The 12570-nt window shown below is 37.3% G+C and overlaps 2 protein-coding genes across 2 annotated transcripts; both read left to right on the top strand.

Moving 5' to 3' along the window:
- Nucleotides 1-2912: 2912 nt before the first annotated feature.
- hoxd12a (homeobox D12a) lies at nucleotides 2913-4659 on the top strand. Its single transcript, XM_035749120.2, has 2 exons — nucleotides 2913-3483; nucleotides 3711-4659. The coding sequence occupies exons 1-2, from the start codon at nucleotides 2913-2915 to the stop codon at nucleotides 3947-3949; spliced, it is 810 nt and encodes a 269-aa protein (XP_035605013.1). The 3' UTR covers nucleotides 3950-4659.
- Nucleotides 4660-8390: 3731 nt separating this feature from the next.
- On the top strand, nucleotides 8391-11082 carry hoxd11a (homeobox D11a). Its single transcript, XM_035749119.2, has 2 exons — nucleotides 8391-9123; nucleotides 9790-11082. Exons 1-2 carry the CDS (start codon nucleotides 8505-8507, stop codon nucleotides 10020-10022), a joined length of 852 nt encoding a protein of 283 aa, XP_035605012.1. The 5' UTR covers nucleotides 8391-8504; the 3' UTR covers nucleotides 10023-11082.
- Nucleotides 11083-12570: the final 1488 nt, after the last annotated feature.

The following is a 12570-nucleotide window of genomic DNA, read 5'->3' as shown; positions in this document are numbered from 1 at the left end:
CAACAAAAAAACATTCTTAATGTAGAATCTCTATTGACATTGATTCTCAATGTAGATTCTCCATTGACAGTGCTAGTCCTGGACTAATAAGCAGTCTCAATGGAGAATCTCCGTTATGGAAACATTTGTTTCAAGGTCAAAGCTTATTCGAAAAAGTTACGTATTTTGTGTTGATCAGGTAAAAATATGTTTGCCAAAGAAAATGGTGAATTAGGTATGATTGGGTGAATAAAATATAATAATTTCCCGACAATCATTGTTTTTTTCCCTCATATTTCTAAGACGTATCAAGTCCGTTCTTAAACACTAAGTGTGCTTGTCATATATATGGTCTAACAACATTCCAATTTTAGCTATGTGGCTGTGAGGGTATGCAGTCCTATAGGCCTATATACTTGCACGTAAGCCTACTGAAAGTTGTGCGATTAGGCCCCTTTGATCATATCATTTCAAATATATAGTAATATTTTATTTGTTGTGTAACGGATATAAAGCAAACATTCAACTCAAAAGAGACATTTCCACCACGCAGAATTAGCTGAATGTTTACAATCAGGTCTTACTAATTACACATCGGCTACTATATAGGGTCTAAGAGAAAGTCATATCGGTATGTAGGCCATCGCGAGGGAACCAATTCCATAATTCCACGAGAACTGCGGGTGTTTATCAATAGGTAGGCTTAAGGTCTATATCAATAGCATTTATCAATCAATCAAAACATTTTCATGATCATTGTTTATGACAATTTTATATACATTTTCATTCTGACCTATTGTAAATACTATGCTCTCACTCAAAGGAATGAACGATACAATTGCAACTATTCATGGACTCGTTTCGCCATCTACTGGTTTCATCACGCAATTTCTCCACCAGAGGGATTTTCTTTAAAACAAAAAACTGAATTGAAAAACAATTTTATTGCGAATAAAATTAACAAGTTCATTGAAAATCGTTATATTCTATATGCTGAAAAATCATAGTCGGTTTGGGGACATTTTTAATGAAAATATAACAACCTACCATTTGGTGTGAGTTGAACATTCACCCACCCACGGAGGCACAGAAAACGACGAGAGTTCATATAAAACATACGTCTGAACTGAAGTGTTTAGTGCTGTTGGCTATTATCTTACGGAGTGATCCACCCACATGAAAAGTTGCATGCATTATCTTTCAAGAAAGGACATCAGAGACGATTCTTTGTTGTAAATCCGCGAACAATCGCCTCTGCCAAGAAACTACACCAAACATGCACTTGGACTTGTTTTTGCTTAATCTGAGCTCTCTGGACATTGACCTTGAACTATACCAATATTAAACGCTTTCAGTAAAACGTTGTTTTTTTGCAATATGCGTACAACATATTTTGGTCCTTAGTTTCTATGAGTGGCTAAAAAGAATGTCGTTTTAGGGTATTCTTAAATTTACTAGACTCGTAAAAGATGGGAGGCCACGCTGTCGCCTTTCTTTCCGGAGACGGAGCGTTTACAAATGTCATTTCTCGAGTCCGAAGATCCTGACTGTCTAGCTTTGCTGGGAAAACTAAAGGATAAGTATTAGTTAGCCTAGGTAAGATGACTGATCTAGATATGTGTCAAGGGCCAGTATGAAAACAACAGTTTAGAGTATGCTATGCTAATATCGATATTATAGGAATCGGGAAGCTAGTCATTTATCTTGTGAAATTGATAACAATATATATTTATGTAGTCTAGTCTAATCCAGTTGCTTACATATGTATAACCAGGGTTGTAAATTAAAAGTACAAAAAGGGGAAATGTCTTTACTGTAGCCTATATGTCAAGAGATAATAGCCTGAAAGTTTGAACAAAAAATCCGTTCATATAATTTTTCATTTATAAAAAATGAATCATAGCGTATAGGCCCAAAAATAATTTGTATTTTTCAGATGGCACAAAGGGTAGGCTAAATAAGACTATAGTAGGCTATCTATTATTATTTCCAATATAGTTATTCGTTCCTTATTATACTATGGTCTTCTCAGAAGCAATTCATTTAAAGGTAGGCCTATGCGAGGCTACAGTTTTGTTTGAACCATTGCAGGCCTATTTTTTGTGTGTTACTTTGCAATACACTAAACTGTTACTAAACTATAGAGTGGTATGTGTAGACCTATATCCATGAATTGTGAACAGGGGAAGAATCGTTCGTTAGTAGAATTGGTATTATGGCTTTGAGATTGTATGAAAAAAATAATACCGCATAGGCTATAATATAGTGGTGGTTATTGGACTTGTAGCAGCCGTACCTGTCTGTCAATCGTCAATGACTTGTGAGCCCTATAGATCGTTTTAGGAATAGCCTTCACAGAAAAGTATCCATATGTCTATGTTAATCTTGGTTATTTTATCGAACGTTTTTGTTTACACTGCTGCCTTGTAATTGTAGCTAAATCTTAGTCACTTCACATAGACCAGCCTAGCTAGCTATATCATCTCTCAACTTGAGCATGTTTTGCGTAAATTACATTGTCTTGCATTGAACATATAGCCAATTGTTTTTCAATTATAACAATAATCAGTATCATCATAGTTTAGCAACCTAGCAACATTACCTTATAATAATATATTGGCATTGGAAACGATCTCTTTGATTTTGATAGAGCCATCTAACCAACACCTTTCCATTTGACGATACTGTATATAATTTCCCTACGAGAATAACACTCCCATTTGTATTTCTCATATAGGCTATGTATTTTTTATTTTACTCTTGCATAACATTACCTTATGGAATATCTTGCCTTGCAGTATTAAGGCCAAGGGTGGGACTGAACAACATGTTTTGCATATCACGTGACACTGTATGAGCAAATCAACAATTACCTTCCCTTTATTCATTAGGAGTCTCTAAAAAGGGTTGTAAGAAGCGTTTGAGAGAGCTCCATGGAAATGTGTGAGCGCAATCTTCTGAATTCTGGCTATGTTGGTTCTTTGTTGAATTTTCCTACCCCGGAGTCGTTATATTTTTCCAACCTGCGGGGCAATGGAGCTCATCTCTCTGGGCTGCATCAGATTTCCTACAACAGGCGAGAGGTGTGCTCGCTCCCGTGGACTTCCCCAAGTTCGTGCACATCTCCGCCTCAGAGCCGCGCCTTCAGTGGCTACTCTCCGCCGTTTCTATCAAATTCAGTCCCTGTAAATACTAATCCCAACAACCACAACAAGGGACCACTTGACGAGTCCAATAAATACTACTTTCAGGATGTAAACCACAAGCCAGAAGAACCTGCTAGACATGCGCAGGCCTTTTCTGGTGAACATGGAGTTATCAATTTCGGTAGCTCAAAATATGAATTTTCGAACTTGGATAGACGGTCACATAATTCCGGGGCACAACACGAACTGAATCCCACCAACCAGGCAAGTGCCGCCGGCTTCAAGCAGTCGGCCCATTCAATTCCCACAATTCAACCATCTTCAAGTAATGCAGGTGCCAGGGCGTCATTTTCTCTTGGTAAGATACTTTTAACGGTTTCTAAACTGTATGTCGAGACTACTTATTTCACCTCCAAATCATAGTTCTTGTTTTGTTACATTTGATGTTTACACAATGATAATTGCAGACCAATCCTACATGCTTCTGGATTCTCGAAAATATAATTTAGTTTTTTTTTTACCAAGTGTGGGAGATCCACAAGTGTATCCACAAGTTGCTAAGGACTGTTTTTTATCTTTCTCCAGATGCACCCTGGTGCTCTTCACAAGTGAAACCCAGAAAGAAGAGAAAACCATACACAAAGCCACAGCTTGCTGAACTTGAGAACGAATATATGATGAACGAGTTCATAAACAGGCAAAAAAGGAAGGAACTCTCTGAAAGACTGGACTTGAGTGATCAACAAGTCAAAATATGGTTTCAGAACCGCAGAATGAAAAAGAAGAGGCTGATGATGCGTGACCATGCATTTTCCATGTACTGAGAGCCTTAGGTCTTAATAATGACCTCGTGTGGCTTCGGTTCAGACAAGCGCAGCCACTTCAATCCTGAGCCACTGATCTTGGCAATAATAGTTATAGGCCTATCATTTATTTTAATTTTAAGAACGATTTATTGTATATTTTGGATGGTTATACAAACAACTGAGCTTGTGAGTTGTTGTTAATATTGGCCTTGTATTATTAGGTAGTTGGTGATGAAGAAAGCATTATTTATTTTCTGAAAGTCACGTAATTGAACTTGTGTTTGAGTGTTTGTAAAGCATGCGATTTAGGTCAATAGGATACCTCTTGGCCTAATGATTTTATTCAACGACTCACACACTATATCTGAGCGTATAATAAGGTATGGCAATGTCAATGGATGATTGTTTTTAATATAGGCAGGCTATGCAAGCGTTCATTTTTAAAATTTGTTTCTGGGCTACGAATGTTATTTATAATTGAATCTTAATACATGTATAAGTTATGTAGGCTTATTGTGTTGACGAAATACACAATGATTATACGGTTAGAAATGTATATTGCTCATATCTGTGATCAGTCCTTCTACGAGGCCTTCACAATTGCTCGTCCAAGCTCAAGTTCGTGTTTTTGTCGTTGGAAAAATGAACCATGAAATGTGTTTTGGATTATTATTATTTTTTAAATGTGTTTGCATGTCTATCTAATTCAACACAATAAATGTGTTTTTGTCTTATTTTTTTGGTGTGTTCGAGTTTGCGTAATGGTGCATAACGCAGCCTCCATTTTTCTGCTGCATTCAAGGCACTTGGGTGGCTCTAGTATTCTCTGTAGGCCTATAACTGCATTGGGGGTCCAGTTTATGAATCATTAGAACAGTTTACTGGCACATATCACGTGTGATATTAGTATCGACGCATACAATTCCATGACGACTTGGTGTACATGTATATGCAGGTACATGTGCACATTTGTGTTGACATTTGAGGCTACATGCATTGCTCAAAATGCCACTATAACACTTGTGGTGCAATTTCATCATATCTGTCCAGCACGTACACGTAGGGTATCGTTTACTGCATAGTTAGGCCTATGTGGATTCCACTTAGTATACCGCAGTACCTACTGCTACGATTACATGTTTGTATTATCTATTTATTCAAGCGGCACATCGACACATATAGGCTAGGCTATTCCCGAAACAGACCTACAGGAATTGACTACTTACTGAATATGATCGCTCTCACTCCTTAGCCTATGACCTTTACCGCTTTGTTTGCTTGTAAATATTCAATTTAATAGCCTACCTTACACGAATTAATTGATTGTTAAATGTATAAATGGTTTTGGGGTTTTCGAGGGAGTAACTTGTAGGATATATTCAGTGGTGGAAAAAATACCACTTGATTAAAAGTAAAAGATACCTCAACAGAAAATGACCCAAGTGAAAGTCCCCCAGTAAAATACTACTTGAGTAAAATTCTAAAAGTAGACTATTTGGTTTTAAATATAGCCTACTTAAGTATAAAAAGTAAATGAAATTGCTCAAATATACTTAACTATCAAAAGTAAAAGAATAAATAATTTCAAATTCCTTATATTAAGGAAACCAGATGGGACGATTTTCTTGTTTTTCTAATTTACTTGTAGCCAGGGGCACACTTCAAAACGCAGACCTCATCTACAAATTAAGCATTTGTTTTCAAAGAGTCTGCCATATCAGATCCTTCAAAGCATTCGAAATGTAAGGACTGCTTTTGAGTGTCGGGGAAAATGTATGGAGTAAAACCTACATCAGTTTTTTAGGAATGTAGCGGAGTAAAAGTTGTTAAAAATATAAATAGTAAAGTAAAGATACCTCCCAAAACTACTTAAGTAGTACTTTAAAGTATTTTTACTTGAGTGCTTTACATCACTGGATATATTGTCATCTCTAGTTGGCTATCAGGGACGCAGGAGGCTATAGGCCTAACTGTTATAAACAATCTAGCATTGAAATGCTTCAGAATGGCCCATAGCTAAACATTTGTTGTTAATGTTCCGTTATTTACCTTATGACTCTGAAATCATATTTGCTAGTTTACAATCCCATTGTTTTAATGCGATCAAAGGGGAATGGGGTGGCTTTTTGGTCCAGCAAGGTATTCTTATGCCAGATGACGTCTGCTCATGCTCTCAAAATAGGAGGGCGCCAAAACAAAGTTAAGGTCAAGTTAGTGTGTAATCTTGCGTTGCAAAATACGCACTCAAACTCATTTTGGCATGAAAACAACAACAATCAAATGATTTTTGTTTTTGTGTGTTTAAAGACGTGGTATTTGCAAGAAGGACTCTATCTATTTGATGACACATCCGCATGAGACGGGCGTGAAAACAAGGCCCAAATCGCCCATTTTGTCTACAAGGGCAGGTTACTCATTGTTGCGTTGTCAACCAACCTGTATTCATTGCCAAAGCAATCTCTTTTGCATTATGCTACTGTTGGTAGTATAGGACTAGATAATGTTGTTTTGATATAGTTAGTACATGGGTAGCATGTACAGTACTCTCTCATCTTTGTGAAGCTCCCAGTTTTTGGAAATTCTTTCTGGGTAATTTGTGCGTAATTACTTTTTAACATTGTATTAACTCGTGTGTTTTTCACGGTTTATTTTTCACTGGAAGATTAATAGAAATAATGATAATTCACTGTAGTACAATATATAGAAAAATAACACGAGCATTCCGGGAGACTGAATGGAAAACGTGTCATTGTAAAAACATTTGCATTTGGGCCAAGTTTTTCAGTCCAAACAGCAACGCTCAAACATCATGTGTTATTATTGTTCTCGGGGTTATTTATATATGCTATAGCCTACTATGCTTTTCGTGTGTGTTTGAGGATCTAAATATATAACTTGTTACTTTTAGTGCCCCCCAAAAATAATTCAGTATTGTGTTCCTGTTCAACTACAAAATAAACCTGGGCCTGTCGAAAAAAACGTAGATTCTTTTGTGTAGATTTTTATCCGTGCAAATAATTAGAGATCTAATTAGTTAGGGATTTGAATGCTATACTGTTTACTTTCCTTTCACGTTATTTATATTATTTAATAGGAATATGTATTTCTATGCGTAAAGTGAAAAATTGTGTAACTTGAAAATGAAACTCCTGTAGACTATCTTCTAAAATACTGTTGAAAGTAGGCTAGACATTTCTCAGGCTACGGTTTCAAAATGTCTAAAGCACAAAGTAATCGCCACCCACCATAGTGTTTTTCCTCCAACAGCTACAAGATACACTTAAACTAGAACACTTCCTTTTGTCTGTGCAATAAAATGATTTGAGTGCCGACGTTATTGGTGATTGCTTGGTGCACATCGTCTCAGACCGCAGACGGTCAAAGCCAGCAGAGATGTTTTGTACTTGGCAGTGCAAAGCCTTCCTGCAGCCAATCATGCTGATGACGCTTCTATTTTTAATTTACGTTTTGGAATATCTTTTCCGGATAACCACTAATTACATATGTACGAGGAAAATGAACGATTCTGGATTTGGGGCGAAATACCAGGTAAAAAAAATCAATGTATCACTTTTTCAGGCCTGGATATGTTTCTGAAATCGGAAAATACAAAACATATGAATGCTCGGAGACAATATAGGGCCTGGAAATATAATGGAAGCGAGTCAAAATATAGTTGATATTGAAATCAGAAAAGTATATTTTCCCCACTTAGTCCTAATCTTTCTCTATAATTAAATTGTCTTTATATGTCTCTCTTTCTTGTTTTCGTTCTCTTCATGTTTTTCTTTTCTACCTTTCACCTTTTCTGTGTTTTTGGTATCCTATCTGGATTATGAAATATAATTTGAGATTAGGTTTGTGAAGTTTGTTTTGGTGCATTTTGTGTATTTGTTTGTATTGTTGAGGCACGAGCGTTAAAAAATGTACTTTTGTTTTATCTATCCGTCCAAGTTATTACGCGCGTAACTTGTGCGTAATTGTAGGCTAATGTTAAAATTGTGTGTATAGTATTCGATGCGAAGTAGACTGTGCACGAGGGAACATTCTGTGCCCTTTAACTTGGACTCCAAGGGGAGGTCAACTACAAGTATTTCTTAATGTGTATTCAACTACCATGATGCATAAATGTCCTACTTTCATAATAGTGCGCACATATAGGGCTTGCATGGAATACATGGGTTTGCCATTCTTTAACTCGAATTCTATTGCAATAACCCATTGATGAAATATCTCAGGGATTGTTTAGTAATGTCTATTTCGGAGGGCGAGCGCAGATCTACATATGAGTTGCTTCTGAATCCAGGCAACCAATGAACTCTCGTGTGCGCTCACATGAGTTGCTCCAGACAGTTCTTAATGACTGATATTGATATATGGTAATTCCTTAACCGGATCACATGACACAATTACCTCGAGAATCGATAAAGATGAATTGCACGTCAGCCTACGTTTCCGATTTTTTCTCCCTCGCGGGTCCTTTCCACGCGCCTATGGTGCAATAGATAGACAAAGTTTAACACACTCAAGCTGCCAATTCTATTTCGCTATAGCAAAAGGGTGAAGGGGAGAGATGGCGGAGTACGATGAGCGTGGCAACTGTGCGTCAAATATGTATTTACCGAGTTGTACATATTACGTTTCGGCGCCTGATTTTTCTTCAGTCTCCTCGTTTTTACCCCAGACTACTTCGTGTCAAATAAATTTTCCTTATTCTTCCAACATAGCTCAAGTCCAACCTGTTCGAGAAGTGTCTTTCAGAGACTATGGACTGGATCACTCAAACAAATGGCATTACAGGGGCAATTACGCGTCTTACTACTCAACGGACGAGATAATGCACCGAGACTTAATCCAGTCGTCGAACAGGGCGGAAATGATATTCAAAAATGATTCCTTGTACGGCCATCACGGCGGTACGAGCTCGCCATGCAATTTCTTCACAAATGTCGGCCGAAATGGGGTTCTTCCACAAGGGTTCGATCAGTTCTTAGAGACGGTTAACTCTGAGAAGCCCAACCCTGACGACTCAAAACAAAAGACACACTCCAGTCTCCCCGGAGATGCTGCGTGTAATAAACAGACTTCAGATAGGCCTACATCTGAGGAGTCTATACGAGACCCAACTGAGGACATAGACGAAGATGATTATTCGATATCAAACTGCGCTGGGGACAAGAACAACGGCCCAAGTAGGTACAAGCATTAAATGGGGTTATAGTAAGTCCACTACTTTTTTGTCGGTCCGATTTTATGTGCCCCTTTATAAGCATGCAAAGGTTTTATATACCCCAATAAGATTTACTTTTCTGTTGTTAAAATATTTACGATGGGAAAGCAGTTTAGGTGAGCTGTACTGCAATATTTCGGATGTGTTGTGTTTTCTGATTTAATTAAAGTTCTCTGATTCGCTTGCATGGTGTAAATTACAATGCAAACATGTTTATTAGGCCTATTTGTTTATGACAATGCATTTACAAAGTAATAAAATAATGATATAAACAGAGATGTAGGCAAACCTGCAATATTCGAGATAGAGGATAGCCTACGTAGGCTACAGGCCTAGGCTATGTGAAGAGGTTTTCTTTGACTGCATTAATGGTTTACCTATAATTTAGAGAATAACCGTGTAGGACAGACATTGACTCAAAGTGTGTGCGTGTGTGTGCGCGCGCGCACTCACTCGCGCGTGCACGAGCATATCTGCTTGTGTGTTTGTGGATGCATGCGGGACGATGATCTTTTTACTCGGCTAACTTGTTAATTATGTTCTTTACTGACTAGCATTGAGCCAACTTTGATCTGAACTACATTGTACTACATGTTTGTAGTAAATAAAGTGTTTGGTCTTTGTTTAGGTTCTTCAAAGTCCAGAAAAAAGAGATGCCCCTACTCCAAATACCAGATCCGAGAACTTGAACGAGAATTCTTTTTCAATGTGTACATAAACAAGGAGAAGCGGCTCCAGTTGTCAAGGATGTTAAACCTGACAGATCGACAGGTGAAGATTTGGTTCCAGAACAGAAGAATGAAAGAGAAAAAGCTCAACCGGGACCGGCTTCAGTATTTCACTGGGAATCCCTTATTCTGAACCCTACGCATTTGGAGTCAATAGTTGCTAAATGCTTCACAACAGATTGAATAAAGAGTTTTTTGGGGGACATCTCATAATCTATCAAAAAAACAGAAGGTGAAACACCTCACAGCATAATGAACATTGCAAACAGGCTGGATCTATCTATGCAAGGCTCTTGGCATCTGTCACATAAATACTTACCTCAATGAACACATGAATCCTGTTATTTAAAATACGATTCAATCTAGTGAAGAAATCCTCCAGGAGACCTCGTCATAATGTCCATTTGTATATCATTATACTAATTAATTATAATCTCTAGACTATGCATATCTTTTTTATTTATTTAAGTTTACATGGTGGCGTTTGGATTTTAAAATATTGCAGTAAGCAACGCGTACTTTGAGTAGATTAATCAGTCAAGTAGGCTACAATAAGTCATTTATAATAGTAGAATTATGTATGCATTTAGTAGAAGCATGTGATGTATATTGTGGTTATGTGATATCAAAATAAAGTACACATGGCAAATGTAGTTATGCGTTACCTCGTGTAATTGCAATCACAACGAACTAATTTCGTATAACTTTGGTCAGGATCCACATTTGGCATAGAAAAACAGTTATGCATAATTTCATACAATTCAACAAGGTTTTTCAGACTGTACTATAGGGATGCTCTTGTCAAAGCAATCTGATATATTTGTAAATGACCAATTGCACTGGCACTAGTAGTTATATCAGTAGGCCACAGGACTACACAGTGCATTTCCTGTTATTATAGCCAAGCAGTAGCGCCTCTTACTTGCTTCAACTTCAAAGTTTAGACTAGACCTTTTATTCCCTTTATTTTGTCTTACACTTAGGCGGTTTTCTAAACCTTGAACCGTCTAGACAGTATACTAAAAACTAGCTGTAAATGTCTAAATTGGGGGCTATTGGACCCTCTGGCCACTCCAAATGCGGCCCTACCCCAAAATAGTCTAGAAGAATGCAGTAGGCTACTGTTTACTTGTCAGGCTATTGAATTTAAAGGAACGCAAAATGTACACGATCAAAACGATCTATTACTTTATATAAGCATTTATAGTATATATTTTTTTATTTTTCATATTTAACATAAAAGCGAAGAAAACCCAAACCCTATGATTTGATTTGGCAGCTTTAAAAAAGTGGTGTATTTAGTATAATTGTTTTAATTATTTGTATCAAATAGCCTATTGTTAATTGAATTAATAAATGTTCTTCCCTGCCTTTGAATTTCCCGTATAACTTCAATGTCGTCACCTATCACTTATTTATTAATAACTAGGCTATTGGCGCCTTTTGGCTGATGTCTTGAAAAACGACGCCTCCTGAATGATATCTGCATTGCAGTAGGATTCCAATATGGCTGCGAAGCAGTGAGTTTTCCTGTATGAAAAGTAAGCAGATTCAGGGATACAGTTTCTTGTTTGAAGTTGATAACTGTCTTATACATACTAACCAATTAAGATGTTGCATTACATTTAGCCTAATGCAATATTCATGAAATCATCCGCAATCTTCTGATGTGGTAGTTACGCACGACTTCTACAGTCTTACAAGAGTATAATATAGTTTAGCTTAAGTAACAACACTGAAACCAAAAACATGTGTCATAATCAAAGGTTTAATTCGAATCCACGGATAGGTCCCTCGTGTGCTAGAATTTAACAAAGTGAGGCAGTGCACTGCAGTGTACTGAAAGTGAACCAGTCGACCAGTGTGTCATCCTAAATAAGCCTAAATATTTCTGTGACCAGTGATTTTTTTCACTTTTAGCATCGCGCAATGATTTTCTTTCCGCAGAAAAATGTAGGCCCAGGTGGTCTAATAGGCATGCCATGTTGGACATGTTACTGTATCTGATCATTATAATTGTACTCCTAGCTGTAGGAAATAAGTCGCAAACACACACATATCAGTCAGTCTTTTGATTTAACATTTTTATTGGGTTTTTGGTTCAAGAAATAGGCCTAGTTGGGGAAGAAAACATTTATGCAGACAAATGTGCAGGACTGCTCGTTCCTATTCTAACCACACGAGGGCAGACGTGTAGCAAGTTTCGGTCTGAGTTTGTGCATGAAAACACACATAGGTTGAATTACAGCTGTGGTCTGGAATATTATTGAAAGGCTTGTAAATGTTCTTGTTTGTGGTTTGGTGATAGAATATAGCATACGTTCGGTGATCTGGCTGTCTTTTTTGACTTGACTTCCTTCTGGTAAACGTATCTTAATTAAAATAAAATGAAAACACAATAGCCCAAGCAGACTTTGTTTCGTTCATGCATTCCATGCATTGCAATCAAAGGGTCAATATCACTGTTCCTAACGCCACCATTTTAAAAGTGGATTAAACAGTAGCTTTAACTATGTGGATTTGTATATCGTAGGCCTATAGAAGACACCAAGGCCAACTTGACCCTGGCATATATTGGACATGACTTGAAATAATGCTGGGTTAAACTTCGTTTCCATTCCAAGGAAACCCTAAAGTAATTAAATCCTTGTTACATGATGGAATAAGGCACATGACCTCTC

Source organism: Oncorhynchus keta, chromosome 34 (assembly GCF_023373465.1).
Source record: "Oncorhynchus keta strain PuntledgeMale-10-30-2019 chromosome 34, Oket_V2, whole genome shotgun sequence".
NCBI classification, from domain to species: domain Eukaryota; kingdom Metazoa; phylum Chordata; class Actinopteri; order Salmoniformes; family Salmonidae; genus Oncorhynchus; species Oncorhynchus keta.
The sequence above is the reverse complement of the archived record's forward strand: the minus strand, read 5'-3'. Positions and strand labels throughout refer to the sequence as shown.

Bases quoted from the DNA above. Each gene is read 5' to 3' on its own strand.
- hoxd12a (XM_035749120.2), top strand. From the start codon at position 2,913: ATGGAAATGTGTGAGCGCAATCTTCTGAATTCTGGCTATGTTGGTTCT. The intron at 3,484-3,710 runs GTAAGATACTTT...ATCTTTCTCCAG, and splicing joins CAGGGCGTCATTTTCTCTTG to ATGCACCCTGGTGCTCTTCA.
- hoxd11a (XM_035749119.2), top strand. From the start codon at position 8,505: ATGGCGGAGTACGATGAGCGTGGCAACTGTGCGTCAAATATGTATTTA. The intron at 9,124-9,789 runs GTAGGTACAAGC...GTCTTTGTTTAG, and splicing joins GGACAAGAACAACGGCCCAA to GTTCTTCAAAGTCCAGAAAA.